This window comes from Mobula hypostoma, chromosome 20 (genome assembly GCF_963921235.1).
Source record: "Mobula hypostoma chromosome 20, sMobHyp1.1, whole genome shotgun sequence".
NCBI classification, from domain to species: Eukaryota; Metazoa; Chordata; class Chondrichthyes; order Myliobatiformes; family Myliobatidae; genus Mobula; species Mobula hypostoma.
In genome coordinates, this window is record NC_086116.1 from 5,237,319 (window position 1) to 5,263,164 (window position 25,846).

The following is a 25,846-nucleotide window of genomic DNA, read 5'->3' on the forward strand; positions in this document are numbered from 1 at the left end:
CACTCATTTATTCAATAAATAGATCAGGATTATTAACAATTTTAAAAATAAGCGAGAGGAATTGAAAACACGTAATGTAACTTAGCTAAATTGACCATAAGACGTAGGAGCAGAATTAGGCCATTCAGCTCCGAGTCTTCTCCGCATTCCATCATGGCTGAGTTATTATCTGTTCAAGATCATAAATAGATTATGATTTAACTGAATAGAAAGGTTTGCACACAAGAGCTTATTTCATCCTTTTGTTTGAATGAGCCCATTGCAGTTGTGGGAGGCTAACCTGGACAGGTTGAGTGGATACATTTGGGAACTCTGTGGAAGTTCATGCTGCTGTGTTGTATTCCCAGCCAAGCCAAAATACAAAAGAACACAAGGAGCAGGAGGCCAGTTGGTCTCTCAGACATGCTCACCCTTCCAATAAGATTGAAATAAGATATGGTTGATCTTCGCCTCATACTCCTTAATTCCCATCACAGTGTCTGTGACTCCAAGTTATGGAGATGTTCAGCAGAGAAACTGGCCAAATCGTCACATTGTATCCATGCCAACCAGTGAGCAATAATCTACACAGACTCTAACTCAGTGCCTGGCCCGTAACCACCTATGCCTTAGTGATTCAAGTGCTCACCTGGAGTCTTAAATGCTTCCCCTGCGCTCTCTGGCAGTGTATTCCAGGTACTCTGCACTCTCTTGGATCCTCTTTGATATGGAGAAAATTTCCCTGCAGTCTACCCTGTCTCAAGCTTTCATGATTTTATATACCTCAGTTTTGTACCCCCTTAACCTCCAGGAAGAATATATCTAGCTTTAGAAAGAACACAGATGCTTCTCTAGAAATACTCCTCATAACTGAATCTCCTCCGCATCTGTCTAGGCTAGGCAGCATAAGTGACCTGTGGCGTCCTATGCCAAAGGAACTCAAGTGCTCAACTAGACACTGAAGTGCTGTCAGCAACTCTGCTTCCACCACTCTCAGATCCTCAGCACCCTCTGGATGAAAAAGCTCCTTCTTAGACCCCTTCAAGTCTCATCCCCTAAATTTGTGTATGTGAGTTTTATTCATCTCTGATAAGAGAAAAGATTCCTATACTCTATTCCCCTCATGGTTTTGTATACCTCAATCGTGTCCACTCTTAACCTCCTCTACTTCAGGGAGCACACCTTTTCCAGTCTCTCCTCAAAAATGAACTATTCCATCCTGGTGAATCTCCTCTGTACTCTATCCAGCGTTATCACAACCCTCCAACAGTGTGGCATCCAGACTCCAGTTGAGGCCTGACCTAAAGTTTATGAAGTTGTGACATAATTTTTGTATTTGGTGTCTTAATTAATGCAGGCCAGTTTCATAGATGTCTTCCTAACCACATTATCTACTTTCACTGCCACCTTTCGAGATTTCTGAATTTGAACTTCCTTCTGTTCATCAGTACTTCCTAAGACCTTGCCATTCATGGCATATGTCCTTTACTCATCAGTGCTACCAAAATGCAATACCTCAATTTTATCTAAGTTGAACTTTATCTGCTATTTCTAAGCCCATTTCACCAACACAGTGTAAACACCCATAGCGTAAGATGCCTTTGTCAATCTTCATGCCATCTGCAAATTTAGTGACTGTGCATTCTATATCCACATACAAATCATTCAAGTATATTATAAACAGCAAATATCCCAGGATTGGCCTTCTGGGTAGCAACAGGTATTCCATTACTAAAACAACCCTTTGCCATCACTCTCTATCTCCCAATGTCAAGCCAATTTTAGATCCAATTTACCAACTTGCCCTGGATCCCATGGGCTCCAAGCTTTTGGCCGTGTCTCCCATGTGGACCTTGTAAAAGGCCTTATTGAAGTCCATGTAAATCACACATACTGCATCGCCTTTATCACTACATTTTATCACCACTTCAAAAAATAGAATCAGATTGGTCAGGCAGAGCCATATAGGCTTTCTGTAATTAGATCCCCATATTCCAAGACGGTACAACAATATTGTCCCTCACCATTTTTCCATAACTTCTCTCTAACGATGTTTTGCTCAAAGGTCAATAGAAACTTTGCTTTTAGTCAGCAAGGAGTTTACAATCTCAATTGAGCCCCGGTAATCTCTTCCTTTCTCTCTCAACATTTAGCATTGGGGATTTATCCATCTTTAAGCCTGCAAAGCATCTCATCATTATTTATTGAGAATTGTAGTAGTCTCACCTTTGCCTTTGCTAAATTCCTTAAATATTACATCTGCATTCCTTAATGAATAATAATGGAATTTTAGGACCAATGCTGTGCTTTCTGACTTCTATGTTACCAATGGCCACACCCTTTCTTTTCCACAACTCTTGAACTTCACAGTGTTGAGAGAGAAGAGATTCCTCATCGACCTTCAACTATCGGAGGCAGAACGCTCTGTTCTCAGTAAGGGCCTCACGTTTGTCCCCCTTCGCCCACACCTCAGCGAGTTCCGTGTTCGCCACGATGCGGAACTTTTCTTTCTCCGTCTCCGAGCCTACTTCTTCGGCAAGGACTCTTCCACCCCCACCGATGACCCCTTCTCCCGTCTTCAACCCTCCTCTTCTTCATGGACACCCCGCTCTGGTCTTCTGCCTGCTCTGGATCTCTTTATTGCCAACTGCCGACGGGACATCAACCGTCTCGACTTCACCGCACCTTGTCCCCATTCCAACCTCACTCCTTCGGAACGCTCTGTTCTCCACTCCCTCCGCACTAATCCTAACATTATTATTAAACCCGCTGATAAAGGGGGTGCTGTTGTAGTCTGGCGTACTGACCTCTACCTTGCCGAGGCACAGCGACAACTCGCGGATACCTCCTCTTATTTACCCCTCGATCGTGACCCCACCAAGGAGCACCAGGCCATTGTCTCCCACACTATCAACGACTTTATCCGCTCAGGGGATCTCCCATCCACTGCTACCAACCTTATAGTTCCCACACCCCGCACTTCCCTTTCTACCTCCTACCCAAGATCCACAAACCTGCCTGTCCTGGCCGACCTATTGTCTCAGCTTGCTCCTGCCCCACCGAACTCGTTTCTGCATACCTCGACACTGTTTTATCACCCCTTGTTCAATCCCTTCCGACCTATGTTCGTGACACTTCTCACGCTCTTAAACTTTTCGATGATTTTAAGTTCCCTGGCCCCCACCGCTTTATTTTCACCATGGATGTCCAGTCCTTATATACTTCCATCCCCCATCAGGAAGGTCTCAAAGCTCTACGCTTCTTTTTGGATTCCAGACCTAATCAGTTCCCCTCTACCACCACTCTGCTCCGTCTAGCGGAATTAGTCCTTACTCTTAATAATTTCTCCTTTTGCTCCTCCCATTTCCTCCAAACTAAAGGTGTAGCTATGGGCACCCGTATGGGTCCTAGCTATGCCTGCCTTTTTGTTGGGTTTGTGGAACAATCTATGTTCCGTGCCTATTCTGGTATCTGTCCCCCACTTTTCCTTCGCTACATCGACGACTGCATTGGCACTGCTTCCTGCACGCATGCAGAACTCGTTGACTTTATTAACTTTGCCTCCAACTTTCACCCTGCCCTCAAGTTTACCTGGTCCATTTCCGACACCTCCCTCCCCTTTCTAGATCTTTCTGTCTCTGTCTCTGGAGACAGCTTATCCACTGATGTCTACTATAAGCCTACTGACTCTCACAGCTATCTGGACTATTCCTCCTCACCCTGTCTCTTGCAAAAATGCCATCCCCTTCTCGCAATTCCTCCGTCTCCGCCGCATCTGCTCTCAGGATGAGGCTTTTCATTCTAGGACGAGGGAGATGTCTTCATTTTTTAAAGAAAGGGGCTTCCCTTCCTCCACTATCAACTCTGCTCTTAAACGCATCTCCCCCATTTCACGTACATCTGCTCTCACTCCATCCTCCCACCACCCCACTAGGATTAGGGTTCCCCTGGTCCTCACGTACCACCCCACCAGCCTCCGGGTCCAACATATTATTCTCCGTAACTTCCGCCACCTCCAACGGGATCCCACCACTAAGCACATCTTTCCCTCCCCCCCTCTCTCTGCATTCCGCAGGGATCGCTCCCTACACAACTCCCTTGTCCATTCGTCCCCCCCATCCCTCCCCACTGATCTCCCTCCTGGCACTTATCCGTGTAAGCGGAACAAGTGCTACACATGCCCTTACACTTCCTCCCTTACCACCATTCAGGGCCCCAAACAGTCCTTCCAGGTGAGGCATTACTTCACCTGTGAGTCGACTGGGGTGATATACTGCGTCCGGTGCTCCCGATGTGGCCTTTTATATATTGGTGAGACCCGACGCAGACTGGGAGACCGCTTTGCTGAACATCTACGCTCTGTCCGCCAGAGAAAGCAGGATCTCCCAGTGGCCACACATTTTAATTCCACATCCCATTCCCATTCTGACATGTCTATCCACGGCCTCCTCTACTGTAAAGATGAAGCCACACTCAGGTTGGAGGAACAACACCTTATATTCCGTCTGGGTAGCCTCCAACCTGATGGCATGAACATTGACTTCTCTAACTTCCGCTAGGCCCCACCTCCCCCTCGTACCCCAGCTGTTACTCATTTTTATGCACACATTCTTTCTCTCACTCTCCTTTTTCTCCCTCTGTCCCTCTGAATATACCTCTTGCCCATCCTCTGGGTCACCCCCCACCGCCGTCTTTCTTCCCGGACCTCCTGTCCCATGATCCTCTCGTATCCCCTTTTGCCTATCACCTGTCCAGCTCTCGGCTCTATCCCTCTCCCTCCTGTCTTCTCCTATCATTTTGCATCTCCCCCTCTCCCTCCAACTTTCAAATCCCTTACTCACTCTTCCTTCAGTTAGTCCTGACGAAGGGTCTCGGCCTGAAACGTCGACTGCACCTCTTCCTACAGATGCTGCTTGGCCTGCTGCGTTCACCAGCAACTTTGATGTATGTTGCTTGAATTTCCAGCATCTGCAGAATTCCTGTTGTTTGCGTTTAGATTCCTCATCATTTCTGTCTGAAATGGATTCATGATGAAACTCTATGTAGTAGCTTTGGATGTCCCCCTCTAGGAAAATATTTTCTCAGTATCCACCTTGTCAAATCTTCTCAGAATCTTATGAATTTCAACAAGATCTTCTTCTGAACGTTTGAATAAAGGCCCAACTTGCTCATTTTTTCTTCATAACCCAATTTCTTTATCGCAGGAATCGGCCTGCTGAACCTTCTTCTCTCTCTGCCTCCATTTGCAGCACATCTTTACCTATATTGTATTCAGTGTTCCAATTCCATTGTTAACAGTGCTTCTCAGAGTTGCACCTGACTGAGTGGAAGGCTATAGAGTAGCTGCTTTGATTTTCTCAGTTACGGATGTATCTACTAACAGCAGAGGTTCCCAGCCTTTTTTATGCATGGACCCCCTACCATTTCCTGAGGGATTTGTGGACCCCAGGCTGGGAACCCCTGCACTAGAGTGTGCCCTGTGTAGACCTTGGTGGAAGATTTGTCCCAGTATGTCCTCCCTCAGGTAGGTCACTGAATACACTCTGACAGATGTTGATCTAAACATACACTCAGTGGCCACTTTATTAGGTGTACCTGTACAGCTGCTTGTTAATGCATATATCTAATCAGCCAATCATGTGTCATAGAGAAGTATAGCACAGAAACAGGCCCTTCAGCCCATCTAGTACATGCTTAAATCGTTTAAACTGCCTCCTCCCATCTACCTGCACCGGGCCCATAGCCCTCCATATCTGTACTATCCAAACTTCTCTGAAATGTTGAAATCAAGCTCGCAAGCAACACTTGTGCTGGCAGCTCATTCCACACTCTCATGACCCACTTGAGTAGTTTCCCCTCATGTTCCTCTTCTCACCTTTCATCCTTAATCCATGATCTCTAGTTGTCATCCCACACAACCTCAGTGGAAAAAGATTGCTTGAATTTACCCTGTCTATACCCCTCAATTCTGTATACCTCTATCAAATCTCCTCTCAATCTTCTACATTCTAAACAATACAGTCCTAACCTATTCAATCTTTCCTTATACCTCAGGTCCTCCAGACCCAGCAACATCCTTATAAATTTTTTCTGTACTCTTTCAACCTAGTTTACATCTTTCCTGTAGGCAGGTGACCAAAACTGCACACAGTACTCCAAATTAGGCATCACCTACATCTTCAACATAACATCCCATCTGCTGTACTCTGATTTATGAAAGCCAATGTGCCAACAGCTTTCTTTACGACCCTATCTACCTGTGATGCCACTTTCAAGGAGTTATGGACCTGTATTTCCAGATCCCTTTCTCCCACCACACTCCTCAGTGCCCTACCCCTCATTGTGCAAGACCTACCCTAGTTGGTCCTTCTGAACTGCCACACCTCAAACTTGTCTGCATTAAATTCCATCTGTCATTTTTCAGCTCATGTTTCCAGCTGATGCAGATCCCTTTGCAAGGCACGATAGCCTTCCTCACCGTCTGTGTCATCCGGAAATTTGGTGATCCAGTTAACCACATTATCATCAGGATCATTGATATAGATAACAAACAACAATGGACCTAGCACCAATCTCTGTGGCCCACCACTAGCCACAGGCCTCCAGTCAGAGAGGCAGCCCCCTACTACCACTCCCTGGATTCTCCCACAAAGCCAATGTCTAATCCAATTTACTACCTCATCCTGAATGCCAAGTGACTGAACCTTCTTGACCAGCGGACTTTGTCAAATGTACGATACATAGACAACAACAACTGCCTTGCCTTCATCCATTTTCCTGGTAACTTCCTTGAAAAACTATAAGATTGTTTGGACATGACCTACATGAATGAAGCTATGCTGACTATCATTAATCAGTCCATGTCTATCCAAATACTTATAGATCTGATCACTTAGAATACCTTCCAATAACTTTCCCACTACTGATGTCAGACTCACAGACCTATAATTTCCTAGTTTGTGGTTAGAGCCTTTTTTAAACAGTGGAACAACATTGGCTATCTTCTGGAACCTCTCCTGTCGCTAGGGATGTTTTAAATAACTCTGCTAGGGCCCCGGCAGTTTCTGCACTCGCCTTCCGTAGGATCTGACGGAACACCTTGTCAGGCCCTGAGGATTTATCCACCCTGATTTGCCTCAGGGTAGCAAACATCTCCTCCTCTGTAACCTGTACAGGGTCCATGAAGTTGATGCCATTTTACCTCACTTCTATCAACTCTGTATGCATCTCCCAAGTGAATACAGATGCAAAGAATTCATTTAAGATCTCCCCCATCTGTTTTGGCTTTACACATGAATCACCATTCTGGTCTTCCAGAGGACCAATTTTGTCCCTAGCAATCCTTTTGTTCTTAACATATGTGTAGAATCCCTTAGGATTCTCCTTCACCTTGTCTTCTAGAGCAACTTCGTGTCTTCTTTTAGCCTTTCTGATTTCTTTAAATGTTCTCTTGTATTTCTTGTACTCCGTAAGCACCTCATTTGTTCCTACTTGCCTCTACCTGCTCTGCACCTCCTTTTTTCTCTTAAACAAGGCCTCAATCGTCGTCATTAGGTCGCATCTGGAATTTCCAGTTGGCAAATGATTTCCCTCCATGCCGCTCTGTCCCGACACTTGTCCACAACATCCCTAGTCTTGTCCAGCTCGGTCCAATCCTTGATGTTATCCAGCCACGTTGTTCTTTGCCTTCCTCTTCCTTTCTTTCCCTCCACCTTTCCATTTTGCAAGTCCAACAAGGTGTTATCTCTCCGCGTAACGTGTCCACAATAAGCAACTTTTAACTTCATAATCTTCTCCAACAATGTCCATGGTCTATCAACTTTGAACAAAACCCTCTCATTCGAAACTTTCTGTACCCAGCTAATCTTCAACATTTGTCCATAGCACCACATTTCAAAAGCATTAATTCGTTTCATGTCATCCTTCTTCAGGGTCCATGTTTCTGATCCATACCTCAGCACTGACCATACTTAACACTCGAGGAAGCGGATTCTACTTTGGATATCTACCCTCCGATTGCATAGTAGATCTTCTAGCTTCATGAACTGGGTCTTAGCCATACCTATTCTCCTTCTAATCTCAACTTCATCTGTCAGACAACTGCCAAGATATTCAAACTTTCACACCCGTTCAATGTCTTGTCACTTGTAATGATACCATCATGAATGAGTCTTCAGTGTTTGTTTTGCTTACCACCATCGATTTTGTTTTCTTAGGGTTGACTTTAAGTCCATAGTCAAGGCTTTTCTCATTTACTTTATTCAGCATAATTTGCAGCCCGCATTCACTGTCAGCTAACAACGCGGTATCGTCCGCATACCTGATGTTATCCACCTTCCGGCCTCCGATTGGAATACCTGTCTCCTGATGGTCATACCACAAAAACTGCACTAGTCTACAGACCTACACAGGACTACATAAAGTGCACAAAACAGTGCAGGGCAGTAGAATAAATAATAAACAAGACAACAGGCACAGTAGAGGACAAATTACGATATAATAATAAATGATGTAGATGTCAGTCTAGACTCTGGGTATTAAGGAGTCTGATGGCTTGGGGGAAGAAACTGTTGCACAGTCTGGTCGTGAGAGCCCGAATGCTTCGGTACCTTTTGCCAGATGGCAGGAGGGAGAAGAGTTTGTATGAAGGGTGTGTGGGGTCCTTCACAATGCTATTTGCTTTACGGGTGCAGTGTGTAGTGTAAATGTCTGTAATGGTGGGAAGAGAGACCCCGATGATCTTCTCAGTTGACCTCACTATCCGCTGCCGGGTCTTGTGATCCGAGATGGTGCAATTTCCAAACCAGGCAGTGATGTAGCTGCTCAGGATGCTCTCAATACAACCTCTGTAGAATGTGGTGAGGATGGGGGGTGGGAGATGGACTTTTCTCAGCCTTTGCAGAAAGTAGAGATGCTGCTGTGCTTTCTTGGCTATGGAGCTGGTGTTGAGGGACCAGGTGAGATTTATCTGGCAGGATACAGCGGTGGTTTGCCTTTGCCTTCTGCCGGGTGAGTTTAAAGAGATCACCACCTCTCTTCTTGGTAGATCATCTGCTTGCAAAGCAACCGTTGTCTTCCATGGTCGTAGCTCTTCCGCCTTCCCCACCAGTCTCCTGCTGGGTCCGCCATTGGCCATCACTCGTAACCCCGAGCAAGGGACCCTTACCAGATGCTACCAGATGGGTCAGCTGAACCTGGGGTGTTTCACCATGCTGTGCTCTGGGCCGGGTGTTGTGGCGGCCTCAATGTCTCCTGAAAAACCAAGATTCCTTACTCGTGTTATCTTTATCTTTTATTCTGGCAGGCACATACAAGCTTTGTACTCTCAAAATTTCATTTTTGAAGGCCTTCCACTTTCCAAGTACATCTTTGCCAGAAAACAGCCTGTCCCAATCCACACTTGCCAACTCATTACTGATACCATCAAAAATGGCCTGTTCCCAATTTAGAATCTCAACCCTTGAACCCGTTTCTTTGGAACTAATGGTATTGTAGTCAATGGATGAAGAGTGTTCCCTTGCACAAACTTCTGTCTCATTCCCTAATAGCAGATTCACTATTGCACGCTCTCTCATTGGGACATGAAGGAAACTTTCCTGAACACATTTGACAAACTCTATCCCATCTAGTCCTCTACAGTATGGGATTCCTAGTCAACATGGGAAGTCACTATCACCTACTATAACAGCCTCATGTTTCTTGCAACAGCCTGTGACCTCTTTACAAATTTATTCCTCTAAATCCCTAGGATTGTTGGGTGGTCTGTAATGTAACCCTATTAATGTGGTCATACCTTTCTTATTTCTCAGTTCCACCCATAACGCCTCACTGTTCAAGTTCTCCAGTCTGTCCTGAGTACTAGGATATTATCCCTGACTAGCAAGGCCACCCCTCCTGCTCTGTCTCATCTAAAACAACGGACCCCCAGAACATTGAGCTGACAGTCATGCCCTGTGCTAATCCGCCTTTCCTACAATTCTTCTGCTTTGAAATATACGCAGTTCTGGACACACAATTCTTCTGCTTTGAAATATACGCAGTTCCGGACACTAGTTGCACCACGCTCAATCTTTTGATGCCTGACTTTGGAATCTTAACAACATCTGTCTTCACAACCTCTCCACTATCTGTTCTGGCACTCAGGATCCCACCCCCCTGCAACTCCAGTTTAAACCCTACATTAACAAACCTTCCCTCTACGATATTAGTTCGCTTCCAGTTCAGGTAGAAACTGTCCTTTTTGAATTGGTCCCATCTTCCCTGGAAGAGAGTCCAATGATCTAAAAATCTTATGCCTCCCTCCTGCACCAACTCCTTAGCTGTGTGTTAAACTATATAATCTTCCTAGTTCTGCCCTCTCTAGCACATGGCATGGTAGCAATTCTGAGATCACAACCCTGGACATCTTGTCCTTTAACTTGGCACCTAACTCCCTGATGGAGGGTTCCGGCCTGAAATGTCGACGGTACTCTTCCATAGACGCTGCCTGGCCCACTGAGTTCCTCTGGCATTTTGAGTATGTTACCTAACTCCTTGAATTCCCTTTTCAGAACCTCATCACCCATCCTGCCCTTGTCATTGGTACCTACAAGGACCACAACCTCTAGCTGTTCACTCTCCCACTTATGAATGCTGAGGACTCGATCTGAGATGTCCCAGACCCTGGCACCCGGGGCAGCATGCCATCCAGGAATCCTGTTGTCGTCCACAGAACCTCCTGTCCATTCCCCTTACTAATGGATCCCCTGTCCCCACTTCTGAGTCACAGAGGCAGACTCAGTGCCGGAGACCCGACGGCTGTGACTTTCCTCTGTTAGGATATTACCTCCAACGATATCCAAAGTGATATACCTGTTGTTGAGGGTAATGGCCACAGGGGTACTCTGCACTGGCTCCTTAACCCATTTCCCCTTCCTGACTGTCACCCAGCTTCTTGTGCCCTGCACCATTGGTGTAACTACCTCTCTGCACCCCGTCAGCCTCCCAAATCATCCAGAGTTTATCAGTTCCAGCTCCAATCCTTAACATGGATTGTCAGAAGTGCAGATGGATCTGGCGTCTCTACTGTCCTAACTAAGCAGATACAAAGAAGGAAAATACTTTACCTAGAGCTTTTCTTTTTTTAGCTTTCTCTGACTGAAGCCACTCTTCACTGATGCCTCGAAGAACTAAAATCCTCAAGATCACCACTCTGACTATGGCCGCAGCGGTTGCCCCTGGCTTCCTGTAATTTGCTTTTGCTAATCAATCCCAGACACCGATTGGTCGCTGGTCAAAGCTGAATTACTCGGGTTGGTAGACCTGAGTGAAATCCCCTCCTCTTAAACTTCTGTCCAGATTGGTTGCTGGTCGAAGCTGAATGTGGCAGCAACTCAATACATAAAAGCATGCAGACATGGTCAAGAGGTTCAGTTGTTCAGACCCAACATCAGAATGGGAAAGAAACATGATCTAACTTACTTTGACCGTGGAATGACTGTTGGTGCCAGGTGGGGTGGTTTGAGTATCTCAGAATGTCCTGGAATTTTCACACATAACTATCTCCAGATCTTACAGGGAATGGAGCAACAAACAAAAATATGTCCATTGAGTGACAGTTTTGTGAGTGAAAACACCTTGTTGATGAGAGAGGTTGGAGGTGAATGGCCAGACTGGTTCTTGTTGACATGAAAGTAAGCAGGCTTTATAACTGTGTTGTGTGTTCAGAGATGTTCTTCTGCACACCACATCGAACTTGAAGTGGGTGGACTACAGCAGCAGATTAGAGCACTCATGGCCACTTTATTAGATACACGAGGTATTTCTGTACAGTGGAGACATTACGTCCACACTTTCGTACCGTTCTTTAGATAGATGCATTCACTACACTGGGCTTTTTAAATTATGTTTACAGTTCCCCATCAGCTTTGTCTTAACACCGTAACTTCCTACCATTTAAATCCTTGGATCTCTTCTTCTGCAGTTTCAAATGGCTGACCTTGCTCTTGGAACAGACTTTTTCCTGCTTACTTGCTCTGTGAATTACTCTGTTAATGGAAATTCTTCACAGTTCATTGTTGTAATAGAACCATTAATGAAGTTTAATTCAAGAAGCACCGAAACATTTATACGAATATTTTGTGAATCTATGATAAAGGAATAAAAATGTTTTTGTTTAAAGGTATCACAAGCGAAGGATTAATCCCAGTCCACCAAAAGACAGATGAAGCAGATGACTCAGATTCGGACTGAAGGCAGTGATTTCACCACAAGTCAGTTCTGGTTACTGTTATCTTGCTACATTCTACTGTAAAGGAAAGAACTTTGATTCATTGCTGATTTGTAATCACTGTATCTATTTGGTGTTTTACATTTACATTGTTTATGAAGCATATCTGTATTTAAAAGTGAAGTCTTTCACAGTACGAGAAGTGTAATGATCTTGTTCAATAGTTGATGATAATTATCTATAATTATTGGAAATACTTAATACAATAAAATCTTAAAATTGAATGCTTGCATCTTAGTTATTGTCTAAGAAGCTGTTGACCTATTAGAATTAAACTCAACCTGTCATTTTGACAGATGCATCTACTGAAGGCAAATAGTTGACTTGAAGTCCTACTAGACCTAAAGCCCAAATGATGCAATTTTATCACCCAAAAGCTGCACCTTGTGCTTTATTTTGGGTTGCTAACAATAAACTGCAACAATGGTGCAAAGTAATTGTGTTAAAACATCTCAAAAAATTTGCTTGGAATAAAGTTTTAATATTTCCCACAACTTCCTTTGATTGTCATGTTCTTATTTAATTAGTAACTACACTCAGTGGCCACTATTGGGTACAGAAGGTACATAATAAAGTGGCTTTTGAGCGTATTTCCGTATGTTCGTGGTCTTTTGCTGCTGTAGCTCATCCACTTCAAGGTTCAGTGTGTTGGACATTTGGAGATGTTCTTCTGCAGAACACTGCTGTAACCAATGTTCCCTCTAATTTTTAGTAGTCAGTGTGCCCAAAAATCTTACCTTGTGCAAACTTTTTTCCTGTGACAAAAGTATGTGTGCACTGAATGCACACATGGGACAGTTTATGTAGGTTTACAAAATATTTGACATAAAACTGCACAGAATAACAACAAAATTAAAGACATATTTAAGTCACACAGACAAACAATGCTGGTGAACACAGCAGACCAGGCTAACTAGTTAACGGAAACAGTTAGTTAAAAGATTATTTTCAAGAAGTATAATTATTAACTACTACATTATTTTAGGTAACTAACCTTTTGTGCGCACATTAATTTCCTTTGGGCGCTGGTTGAAAAATGTGTGTGCGCGCACACAGCTTAGAGGGAACTATGGTTGTAACGCTTTTTTTGAGTTACTGTATCTTTAAACCAGTCTGGCCATTTTCCTGTAACCTCTCTCATTAACAAAGCGTTTTCGCCCACACAGCTTACTGGATGTATTTTTTGTTTATCGCACCATTCTCTGTAAACTCTAAAGAATTCTGTGAGAACATCCCAGGAGAACAGCAGTTTCTGAGATACTCAAACCACCCCATCTGGCACCAACAATCATTCCACAGTCAGTCACTTAGATCAAATTTCTTCCCCCATTCTGATGTATGGTCTGAACAACAACTGAGCTTCTTGACCACATCTTCATTTTATTAAGCATTGAGTTGCTGTCACATGATTGGCTGATTAGATAGTTGCATTAATGAGCAGGTGTATCCAATAAAGAGGCCACTGAGTGTATATTGTTTCATACATCCTATGGTTTCGTTCTGTTCCTTTCTTGGCCATTCAACTTACCAAATGGCAGACCTGGTTTGGGCGGCTAAATGGCTTCTGGTATATATTCAAAATTGGTTCTTCTTTGGATGAACATAGGGGTTAGTTAAATAAAAAAATACAGGAATAGGAACATTAGGTTTGTTCTCATTTCTCCTTTCTCCCTACAAACTTGTGCATGGTTTGGGATAAAATCAAGTTTAATTGTCATTCAAACCATATATGGATGGATACAGGTGAAGGAGACAGTAATCCTCTGGGGCCAGGGTGCAAAAACATACATATACATTCAAAATAGCACAAAATTTTTTAAAATCGTCATGTAAGAAAACATGTTTAGTCAGACTCTGAGCAACAAGTCCTGCGAATTGGTGGTTCCCCCAGCAATCCCCCCTGTCATTCCACCAGTCAAACACTGGAGGAGCAACACCTTATTCCATCTGGCTGGCCTCCAACCTGATGCTATGAACAAAGGTTTCTCCTTTCATTTAAAAAAAAGTTCCCTCTCCCTCCCCTCTTCTCACCTCCCTCTGACGCCATTAGGTTATTTGTTGTATTTTTTTCACGGTAACACGTTGAAGCTGCACCCTCCCTAACATGCTGGTGGAGAGAGTTTTATTTGGGTTTTTAGCGCTGGAAATAGTTACATTGGGACACGTCTCATTAGCGGGCAGCAGTATGGTCGCATTGTTTATTCCAGGGACCAGCTGATTGCGCTTATGCCGGCCGGTTTAGCGAACAGAGCGGCGGACAACCTGGCTGAAATCTGGAGAAAAACACACAGAGGATGCAGAGGGGGATCAAAAAGGCGAGGGAAGAGGACTGGGTCGAGACAACAGAGGCTTATGGAGAAGAGAAATTGTAAGCCATGTCTCCCCTCTCTCATTATGGGCAATGTGAGATTGCTGGGTAATAAAATGGATGAGTTGACGATGCTTGTCAGGAGTCAGAGAACATTTCGGGAGAGCAGTGTCATGTGTTTTACTGAAACGTGTTTGCACGAGGACATACCCGATCAAAACGTTTCCACAGAGGGCTTCCAGACCATTCAGGCTGACTGGAATTGCACTGAGCAGTAAACGGTAAAGGAGTGGGGGCTTGCTGTTCTGGTAAACAACAGATGGTGCAATCCCGGTCATATTACGATCAAGGAACATACTAGTAGCCCGGATATTGAACTTTTTGCTGTTGGACTCCGGCTATATTATTTGCCAAGGGAAATCGCACATGCAATTGTGGTTGTGTACATCCCTCCCTCTGCCAACCCGACATCGGTGTATGACATCTTTTACACCATTATAGCCAGATTAAAAGCCCAGCACCCAGCCCTCATTACCATCTCGGGTGACTTCAACCATGTTACCATGGCTAGAACACTGCCCAACTTCACGCGGTATGTGAGCTGTACAACCAGAGGGGAGAGGACTCTGGAATTGATGTACGTTAACGTTAAGGATGCATACAGCTCCTCTCCCCTCCCCCCACTGGGAAGGTCAGATCACAATCTGGTGCATCTAAAACCCTGCTATGTGCCTCTGGTGAAGAGTAAACCTGCAACCTCGAGGACAGTGAGGAAATGGTCGGAGGAGGCTTATGAGGTGCTCCAGGGTTGTTTTGAGGTGACAGACTGGCAGGCACTCTGTGAGCCACATGGAGAGGATATTGATGGGCTCACAGAGTGCATCACTGATTACATCAACTTCTGTGTGGACGGCAATGTACCGACAAGAACTGTCCTTTGTTATTCAAATAACAAGCCATGGGTGACAAAGGACATTAAGGACATCCTGAACGCTAAAAAGAGGGCATTTAGAGATGGAAAGAGGGAGGAGCTGAGGGCAATACAGAGGGACCTGAAAGCCAGGATCAGGGAGGCTAAAGACAGGTACAGGAGGAAGCTTGAGTGGAAACTCCAGCAGAACAACATGAGAGAGGTCTGGAGTGGGATGAGGACCATCACTGGGTTCCGGCAAACTAGCAACAGAGGAGCTGAAGGCAGTGTGGACAGGGCCAATGAACTTAACCTGTTTCTTTAACAGATCTGACATTGTGGCCCCTGCCCATCCCACACATGAGTCATCTGTTGTCGGCCCCCAACCAACACATATTCCACTCTCCCCTCCTTCCCCTCCTCACAGTCCCCCACCCTGCTCTCATGACTATACCCCTTCCACACACGAAACCACCACGGTAGGCTTCACAGCTGAACAGGTGAGAAGACAGCTGAAACGTCTCAACCCAAGCAAGGCTGCAGGACCGGGTGGTGTCAGTAACAGGGTGCTCAAAGCCTGTGCCCCTCAGCTATGTGAAGTACTTCAACCTGAGCCTGAGGCTCCGGAGGGTTCCTGTGCTGTGGAAGACGTCCTGCCTCGTCCCTGTGTCAAAGACGCCGCGCCCCAGCGGCCTCAATGACTACAGACCGGTGGCATTGACCTCCCACATCATGTAGACCCTGGAGAGACTTGTTCTGGAGCTGCTCCGGCCTATGGTCAGGCCACACTTAGATCCCCTCCAGTTTGCCTACCAGCCCCAACCAGGAGTTGAGGATGCCATCATCTACCTGCTGAACCGTGTCTACGCCCACCTGGTCAAGCCAGCGAGCACTGTGAGGGTCATGTTTTTTGACTCCTCCAGTGCGTTCAACACCATCCGCCCTGCTCTGCTGGGGGAGAAGCTGACAGCGATGCAGGTGGATGCTTTCCTGGATTCTTGATTACCTGACTGGCAGACCACAGTACGTGTGCTTGCAACACTGTGTGTCTGACAGAGTGATCAGCAGCACTGGGGCTCCACAGGGGACTGTCTTGTCTCCCTTTCTCTTCACCATTTACACCTCGGACTTCAGCTACTGCACAGAGTCTTGTCATCTTCAGAAGTTTCCTGATGACTCTGCCATAGTTGGATGCATCAGCAAGGGAGATGAGGCTGAGTACAGGGCTACGGTATGAAACTTTGTCACATGGTGTGAGCAGAATTATCTGCAGCTTAATGTGAAAAAGACTAAGGATCTGGTGGTAGACCTGAGGAGAGCTAAGGCACTGGTGACCCCTGTTTCCATCCAGGAGGTCAGTGTGGACATGGTGGAGGATTACAAATACCTGGGGATACGAACTGACAATAAACTGGACTGGTCAAAGAACACTGAAGCTGTCTACAAGAGGGGTCAGAGCCATAGAACCATAGAACCATAGAAACTACAGCACAGAAACAGGCCCTTTGGCCCTTCTTGGCTGTGCCGAACCATTTTCTGCCTAGTCCCACTGACCTGCACACGGACCATATCCCTCCATACACCTCCCATCCATGTATCTGTCCAATTTATTCTTAAATGTTAAAAAAGAACCCGCATTTACCACCTCGTCTGGCAGCTCATTCCATACTCCCACCACTCTCTGTGTGAAGAAGCCCCGCCCCAATGTTCCCTTTAAACTTTTCCCCCCTCACCCTTAACCCATGTCCTCTGGTTTTTTTCTCCCCTTGCCTCAGTGGAAAAAGCCTGCTTGCATTCACTCTATCTAGACCCATCATAATTTTATATACCTCTATCAAATCTCCCCTCATTTTTCTACGCTCCAGGGAATAAAGTCCTAACCTATTCAACCTTTCTCTGTAACTGAGTTTCTCAAGTCCCGGCAACATCCTTGTAAACCTTCTCTGCACTCTTTCAACCTTATTTATATCCTTCCTGTAATTTGGTGACCAAAACTGAACACAATACTCCAGATTCGGCCTCACCAATGCCTTATACAACCTCATCATAACATTCCGGCTCTTATACTTAATACTTCGATTAATAAAGGCCAATGTACCAAAAGCTCTCTTTACGACCCTATTTACCTGTGATGACACTTTTAGGGTATTTTGTATCTGTATTCCCAGATCCCTCTGTTCCACTGCACTCCTCAGTGCCTTACCATTAACCCTGTATGTTCTACGTTGGTTTGTCCTTCCAACGTGCAATACCTCACACTTGTCTGTATTAAACTCCATCTGCCATTTTTCAGCCCATTTTTCCAGCTGGTCCAAGTCCCACTGCAGGCTCTGAAAACCTTCCTCACTGTCTACTAGACCTCCAATCTTTGTATCATCAACAAATTTGCTGATCCAATTTACCACATTATCATCCAGATCATTGATATAGATGACAAATAACAATGGACCCAGCACTGATCCCTGTGGCACACCACTAGTCACAGGCCTCCACTCAGAGAAGCAATTCTCTACCACCACTCTCTGGCTTCTTCCATCAAGCCAATGTCTAATCCAATTTACCACCTCTCCATGTATACCTAGCGACTGAATTTTCTTAACTAACCTCCCATGCGGGACCTTGTCTATTTCCTGAGGAGACTGAGGTCCTTTAACATCTACCGGACGATGCTGAGGATGTTCTACCAGTCTGTGGTGGCCAGTGCGATCATGTTTACTGTTGTGTGCTGGGGCAGCAGGCTGAGGGTAGCAGACACCAACAGAATCAACAAACTCATTCGTAAGGCCAGTGATGTTGTGGGGATGGAACTGGACTCTCTGACGGTGGTGTCTGAAAAGAGGATGCTGTCCAAGTTGCATGCCATCTTGGTCAATGTCTCCCATCCACTACATAATGTACTGGGTGGGCACAGGAGTACATTCAGCCGGAGACTCATTCCTCCAAGATGCAGCACAGAGCGTCATAGGAAGTCATTCCTGCCTGTGGCCATCAAACTTTACAACTCCTCCCTTGGAGGGTCAGACAACCTGAGCCAATAGGCTGGTCCTGGACTTATTTCATAATTTACTGGCATAATTTACATATTACTATTTAATTATTTATGGTGCAACTGTAACAAAAACCTTTTTCCCCGGGATCAATAAAGTATGACTATGACTATGACTATTAAGAAAATAATGTGTCACAACCAGGATCTGATGCTTTTCTTCTCAAAGTTAGTTAAAAAAAACCTCAAGAAATTGCAGAAACATTAATAATATTCTTGAGGGGGAGCAATATCCTCGCAGGTAGGTTTGCTAGCATGGTTCAGGAGGGTTTAAACTAATTTGCGAGGGGGATGGGACCCAGAGCGATAGAGCAGTGAAAGAAGTGCATGGAGTAAAGCCAGATCTAACATATATAGAGGTTTTGAGGAAAGAGAAGCAGAATAAACGGTGTAAAGACAGTAAGGTAGAAGGGCTGAAATGTGTGTACCTCAATGCAAGAAGCATCAGGATCAAAGGTGATGAACTGAGAGCTTGGATAGATACATGGAATTATGATGTAGTGGCCATTACAGAGACTTGGCTGGCACCAGGGCAGGAATGGATTCTCAATATTCCTGGATTTCAGTGCTTTAAAAGGGATAGAGAGGGGGGGGGAAGGGTAGGAGGAGTTGCATTACTGGTCAGGGATACTATTACCGCTACAGAAAGGGTGGGTAATGTAGCAGGATCCTCTTTTGAGTCAGTATGGGTGGAAGTCAGGAACAGGAAGGGAGCAGTTACTCTATTGGGGGTATTCTATAGGCCCCCTGGTAGCAGCAGAGATACAGAGGAGCAGATTGGGAGGCAGATTTTGGAAAGGTGCAAAAATAATAGGGTTGTTATCATGGGTGACTTTAACTTCCCTAATATTGATTGGCAGCTGATTAGTTTCAAGGGTTTAGATGGGGCAGAGTTTGTTAAGTGTGTCCAGAACGGATTCCTGTCACAGTATGTTGACAGGCTGACCGGGGGAATGCTATACTAGATCTAGTACTAGGTAATGAACCAGGTCAGGTCACAGATCTCTCAGTGGGTGAGCATCTGGGGGACAGTGACCACCACTCCCTGGCTTTTAGCATTATCATGGAAAAGGATAGAATCAGAGAGGATAGGAAAATTTTTAATTGGGGAAGGGCAAATTATGAGGCTATAAGGCTAGAACTTGCAGGTGTGAATTGGGATGATGTTTTTGCAGGGAAATGTATTATGGACATGTGGCTGATGTTTAGAGATCTCTTGCAGGATGTTAGGGATAAATTTGTCCCGGTGAGGAAGATAAAGAATGGTAGGGTGAAGGAATCATGGGTGACAAGTGAGATGGAAAATCTAGTCAGGTGGAAGAAGGCAGCATACATGAGGTTTAGGAAGCAAGGATCAGATGGGTCTATTGAGGAATATAGGGAAGCAAGAAAGGAGCTTAAGAAGGTGCTGAGGAGAGCAAGAAGGGGGCATGAGAAGGCCTTGGCGAGTAGGGTAGTGGATAACCCCAAGGCATTCTTCAATTATGTGAAGAACAAAAGGATGACAGGAGTGAAGGTAGGACTGATTAGAGATAAAGGTGGAAAGATGTGCCTGGAGGTTGTGGAAGTGAGCGAGATCCTCAATGAATACTTCTCTTCGTTATTCACCAATAAGAGGGAACTTGATGATGGTGAGGACAATATGAGTGAGGTTGATGTTCTGGAGCATGTTGATATTAAGGGAGAGGAGGTGTTGGAGTTGTTAAAATACATTAGGACAGAATATTCCCCAGGCTGCTCCACAAGGTGAGGGAAGAGATTGCTGAGCCTCTGGCTAGGATCTTTATGTCCTCGTTGTCCACAGGAATGGTACCGGAGGATTGGAGGGAGTCAAATGTTGTCCCCTTGTTCAAAAAAGGTAGTAGGGATAGTCCGGGTAATTATAGACCAGTGAGCCTTACGTCTGTGGTGGGAAAGCTGTTGGAAAAGATTCTTAGAGATAGGATCTCTGGGCATTTAGAGAATCATGGTCTGATCAGGGACAGTCAGCATGGCTTTGTTAAGGGCAGATCATATCTAACAAGCCTGATAGAGTTCTTTGAGGAGGTGACCAGGCATATAGATGAGGGTAGTGCAGTGGATGTGATCTACATGGGTTTTAGTAAGGCATTTGACAAGGTTCCACATGGTAGGCTTATTCAGGAAGTCAGAAGGCATGGGATCCAGGGAAATTTGGCCAGGTGGATTCAGAATTGGCTTGCCTGCGGAAGGCAGAGGGTCATGGTGGAGGGAGTACATTCAAATTGGAGGGTTGTGACTAGTGGTGTCCAACAAGGATCTGTTCTGGATCCTCTACTTTTCGTGATTTTTATTAACAACTTGGATGTGGGGGTAGAAGGGGGGGTTGGCAAGTTTGCAGACAACACAAAGGTTGGTGGTGTTTTAGATAGTGTAGAGGATTGTCGAAGATTGCAGAGAGACATTGATAGGATGCAGAAGTGGGCTGAGAAGTGGCAGATGGAGTTCAACCTGGAGAAGTGTGAGGTGGTACACTTTGGAAGGACAAACTCCAAGGCAGAGTACAAAGTAAATGGCAGGATACTTGGTAGTGTGGAGGAGCAGAGGGATCTGGGGGTACATGTCCACAGATCCCTGAAAGTTGCCTCACAGGTAGATAGGGTAGTTAAGAAAGCTTATGGGGTGTTAGCTTTCATAAGTCGAGGGACAGAGTTTAGGAGTCGCGATGTAATGATGCAGCTGTATAAAGCTCTGTTTAGGCCACACTTGGAGTACTGTGTCCAGTTCTGGGTCACCTCACTATAGGAAGGATGTGGAAGCATTGGAAAGGGTACAGAGGAGATTTACCAGGATGCTGCCTGGTTTAGAGAGTATTCATTATGATCAGAGATTAAGGGAGCTAGGGCTTTACTCTTTGGAGAGAAGGAGGATGAGAGGAGACATGATAGAGGTGTACAAGATATTAAGAGGAATAGATAGAGTGGATAGCCAGCTCCTCTTCCCCAGGGCACCACTGCTCAATACAAGAGGACATGGCTTTAAGATAAAGGGTGGGAAGTTCAAGACGGATATTAGAGGAAGGTTTTTTACTCAGAGAGTGGTTGGTGCGTGGAATGCACTGCCTGAGTCAGTGGTGGAGGCAGATACACTAGTGACGTTTAAGAGACTACTAGACAGGTATATGGAGGAATTTAAGGTGGGGGGTTATATGACAGGCAGGGTTTGAGGGTCGGCACAACGTTGTGGGCTGAAGGGCCTGTACTGTTCTATGTTCTATGTTCTTTCAAGCATCCCTTAATTGAATTGTGTTTTCAGAGCGCAACTGGCACATCTTCTATGTATTACTATCAGATGGGTGGGAGCAAGAACAAGTAGGCACAGGCTCTCAGTTGTAAGGAAGCAAATGGAATTAGTCATGGAGTGACAAAGCACTTCACAAGTACAAGCTAACTGGAGAGAGCTACTATGACATTGTTCATGCACAAGTCATGCTTGACTAATCTAATTTGTTTAGATAATCACTAATAAGATAGATAACTGTTGTGTGTACATATTTCAGGTCAGAAAAGCATTTCTTCTGATGAGGGAGGGAAGCGAGCAATGAGGTATAATCTTGCATTCAGAAGCAAACAATTCAGGAGAGAGATTCAAGTAGCAGCAATCTGAACATTGAACATAGAACAGTACAGCACAGCATCCAGCCCACAATGTTTTGCTGACTTTTTATTCTACTTTAAGATCAATCTAACCTTTCCTTCTTACATAGCCCTACATTGACTACTGCTAAGCATTCAACACTATCATCCCCTGAAAGTAAACAAAAAGATCAAAAACTTCGGCTTCAATACCTCCTTGTGGAACTGGATCCTCGATTTGCTCACTTGCTGGTCAGTTCAGATTGACAACGCTGACACAATCACTATCAGCGTAGGTGAACCACGGGGCTGTGTGCTTAGCCTGCTGCTCTACAGGTATTTGCTTCATATACATGATGACTGTGTGGCTAAGTACAGCTATACTTACGTTTGCTGACAACACCACTGCTGTTGGCCAAATCAGAGTTGTTGGTGAATCGGCGTTCAGGAGGGAGATTGAAAATCTGGTGGAATGGTGTCACCACAACAACCTCTCCTCAACGTCTGCAGCAGGTTGTAAATCTAGTCGGCTCCATCTTGGGTACTAGCCTACAAAGTACCCAGGACATCTTCAAGGAGTGGTGTCTCAGAAAGGCAGCATCCATTATTAAGGACCTCCAGCACCCAGGGCAGGACCTTTTCTCACTGTTACCACCAGGTAGGAGGTACAGAAGCCTGAAGGCACACACTCAGTGATTCAGGAACAGCTTCTTCCCCTCTGCCATCTGATTCCTAAATGAACTTTGAACTCTTGGACACTACCTCATTTTTTTTAATACACAATATTTCTGTTTTTTGCACGTTTTTTAATCTATTCAATATACATATACTGTAATTGATTACTTAATTATTACTATTTTTTATTTATTTTTTTCTCTTCTGTATTATGAATTGCATTGAACTGCTATACCACCACCCCAGCAGGACGTTCCATGCACCCACCACTCTGTAAAGAACTTGCCTCTGACATCCTCCCTATACGTTCTTCCAATCACATTAAAATTGTTCACTCAACCTATCTTCATAAGATATGCCCTGTAGACCAGGCAGCATCCTTGTAAATCTACTCTACACCCTCTTCAATGCTTCCACATTTTTCCAATAATGAGGCTATCAGATTGAAGCAACACACATCAAAGTTGCTGGTGAACGCAGCAGGCCAGGCAGCATCCCTAGGAAGAGGTACAGTCAACGTTTCGGGCCGAGATTCTTGGTGGTCTGCTGCGTTCACCAGCAACTTTGATGTGTGTTGCTTGAATTTCCAGCATCTGCAGATTTCCTCGTGTTTGTACTATCAGATTGAACATGTTTTTCCAAGTGTGGTATAACCATGGTTTTACAGAACTGCAACATTACCTCATATCTCTTGAACTCAGTCCCCCAGCTAATGAAGGTCAATACACCATACGCCTTCTTATCAACCCTATCAACCTACGCAGCAGCTTTGAAGGATCTACGGACATGTACCAGAAAATCCCTCTGTTCCTCCACACTGTCGAGAACCTGCCATTAATCCTGTATTCTGTCTTCAAATTTTACCTTCCAAAATACCTTTTGCCACTTCTTAGCCCAGCTATCCATCCTGTTAATGTCTTGTTGTAACCTATGACAACCTTCTACACTATCCACAATAACACACACAAAATGCTGGAGGAACTCAGCAGGCCAGGCAGCATCTAGGGGATAGAATAAACAGTCAACGTTCTGACCGAGACCCTTCATCAGGATTGATGAATAGTCCTGATGAAGAGTCTCGCTCTGAAACATTGATGGATGCTGCTTTCCTGTGACAATGCTCCATGTAGATGTGTTCAATGGTAGGCAAGGATTTACCTGTGATGTCCTGACAAATCTTATTGAGATACAAAGTGGAATAACTCCTTCTGGCCTTCGCACCATCCCGCCCAGCAATCTCCCTGACTGAATCCTAGCCTAATCACCTACCAACTGTGGGAGGAAACCAGAGCACCCGGAGGAAACCCACGTAGTCACAGGGAGAACGTACAAGCTCCTTGCAGGCAGTGATGGGAATTGAACCTGGGTCACTGGTACTGTAAAGTGCTGTGTTACTATACTACCGTGCCACCCAATCTTCAGAAACTCCTAAGGAAATAGAGGCGCTACTGTGCTTTCTTCGAAGTTGCACTTACATGCCGGGCTCAGGCCAGGTACAGTACTCTGAAATGATAACATGGTGCAATTTAAAGTTGCTGACCCTCTGCATCTCAGAGTCCCTGATGCAGACAGGTTTATAGACCCTCAGTTTCCTCCAGCTGAACTCAATAACCAGTTCCTTGGTCTTGCTCATCTTGAGTAAGAGGGTTGATGTTGTTGCACCACTCAGATAGACTTTCAATCTCCTGCCTACATGCTGATTCATCACCACCTTTGATTCAACCTGCGGCAGTGCTGTCATCAGCAAACCGAAATATGGCATTGGAGCTGTGCTTAGCCAGACGGTCATAACAGTAAAGCAAGTAGAGCAGGGGACTAAGCACAGAGCTTGAGGTGTACCTGTGCACATGAAGATTGAGGAGGAGATGTTGTTGTCAATCCGAACTGACCGGGGTCTGCAAGTGAGGAAATCAAGAATTCAATTGCACAAGGAGGTATTGAGGCCAAGGTCTTGAAGCTTATTGATTAGTTTTGAGGGGATGATGGTGTTAAATGCCAAGCTTTAGTTGATAAACAGCATCTGTCCAAATGTTCCAGGGTTGAGTGAAGAACCAATGAGATGGCATCTGCTGTGGACCTGTTATGCCAATAGGCAAATTGGAGTGGATCCAAATTGCTTTTCAGACAGGACTTGATATGTTTCATCATAAATCTCTCAAAAACCTTCATCGACGTGGCCAAACCTGACTGATGAAGGATCTCGGCCCCAAACTTAGATTGTTTACCTTTTCCATGGATGCCTCCTGACCTGCTGAGTTCCTCCAGCATTTTGTGTGTGTCGCTTTGCATTTCCAGCATCTGCAGATTTTCTCGTGTTTGTCAGCAGAGGTGGTGGACCCAGGTTAAATTTCAACATTTAGGAGAAGTTTGGAAGGTACATGGATGGGAGCGGTGTGATCCAGGTGCAGGCTGATGGGACGAAGGAGAATTGTGTGGCATTGGCTGACTAGATGGACTGAAGTGCCAGTTTCTGTGCTGTAGTACTTACTCTATGACTTTATAAATAGCCCAGTACTAGATTTACATGATCTGTGGCAGTGACATAATTGAATTAGTCAGACTCACATAATTATTTTGGCTGTTTTCTCTTAAGCTTATAACCTACCTTTTGTATCGATGTAGAATGCAAGGATGGAATGTCTTGTAGCATGCCTGCGGTTGTGGTGGCCATGAAGTAAGCCTGTCATCTGCTGTATGTGCAGTTACTCAAAGGTCGCTCTGCTCAGCTGACGTACTTGTGCTGTGCAGGGAGAACATGCAGATTGAACATTCGACTTAACTGATTTGTGGTCTGCGTCACACATTATCCTGATAATTCTGATGCCAAGTATGTGTCATTATTGAGTGATAATGTGGTTAATCAGATACCATTTTTTGGTCTGTGTGTGTTTCCAAGTTGTTTTGTACTTGTCTTCTTTCTATGATTGATATGAACATACTGTGTTCTCTGCTATCACACAGGAGGAATGCTTTGATTTCAACCCCCTTTGATAAGGGGCTTGCTGTTCCTTGATTATGCGTGAAAGTGGAACTGAGATAAAGCATGTTCTGACTGAATGGTAGAGAA

The 25,846-nt window shown here is 44.9% G+C and overlaps 1 protein-coding gene and 1 long non-coding RNA gene across 3 annotated transcripts in view; one reads left to right on the forward strand and one right to left on the reverse strand.

The window, feature by feature from the left end:
- Positions 1 to 12,471, forward strand: part of mrpl42 (mitochondrial ribosomal protein L42) — a 56,504-nt gene extending 44,033 nt beyond the window's left edge. For both annotated transcript variants that reach the window (XM_063072293.1, XM_063072294.1), the window contains one exon: positions 12,140 to 12,471. In XM_063072293.1, coding sequence (XP_062928363.1) covers positions 12,140 to 12,185 — 46 coding nt within the window. In that variant the 3' untranslated portion in view covers positions 12,186 to 12,471. The remainder of the gene's footprint in view (positions 1 to 12,139) is intronic.
- LOC134359297 (uncharacterized) overlaps positions 1 to 25,462 on the reverse strand; it is a 47,602-nt gene extending 22,140 nt beyond the window's left edge. The window contains exon 1 of the long non-coding RNA XR_010021079.1: positions 25,385 to 25,462. This is a non-coding gene — a long non-coding RNA (uncharacterized LOC134359297). The remainder of the gene's footprint in view (positions 1 to 25,384) is intronic.
- Positions 25,463 to 25,846: the final 384 nt, after the last annotated feature.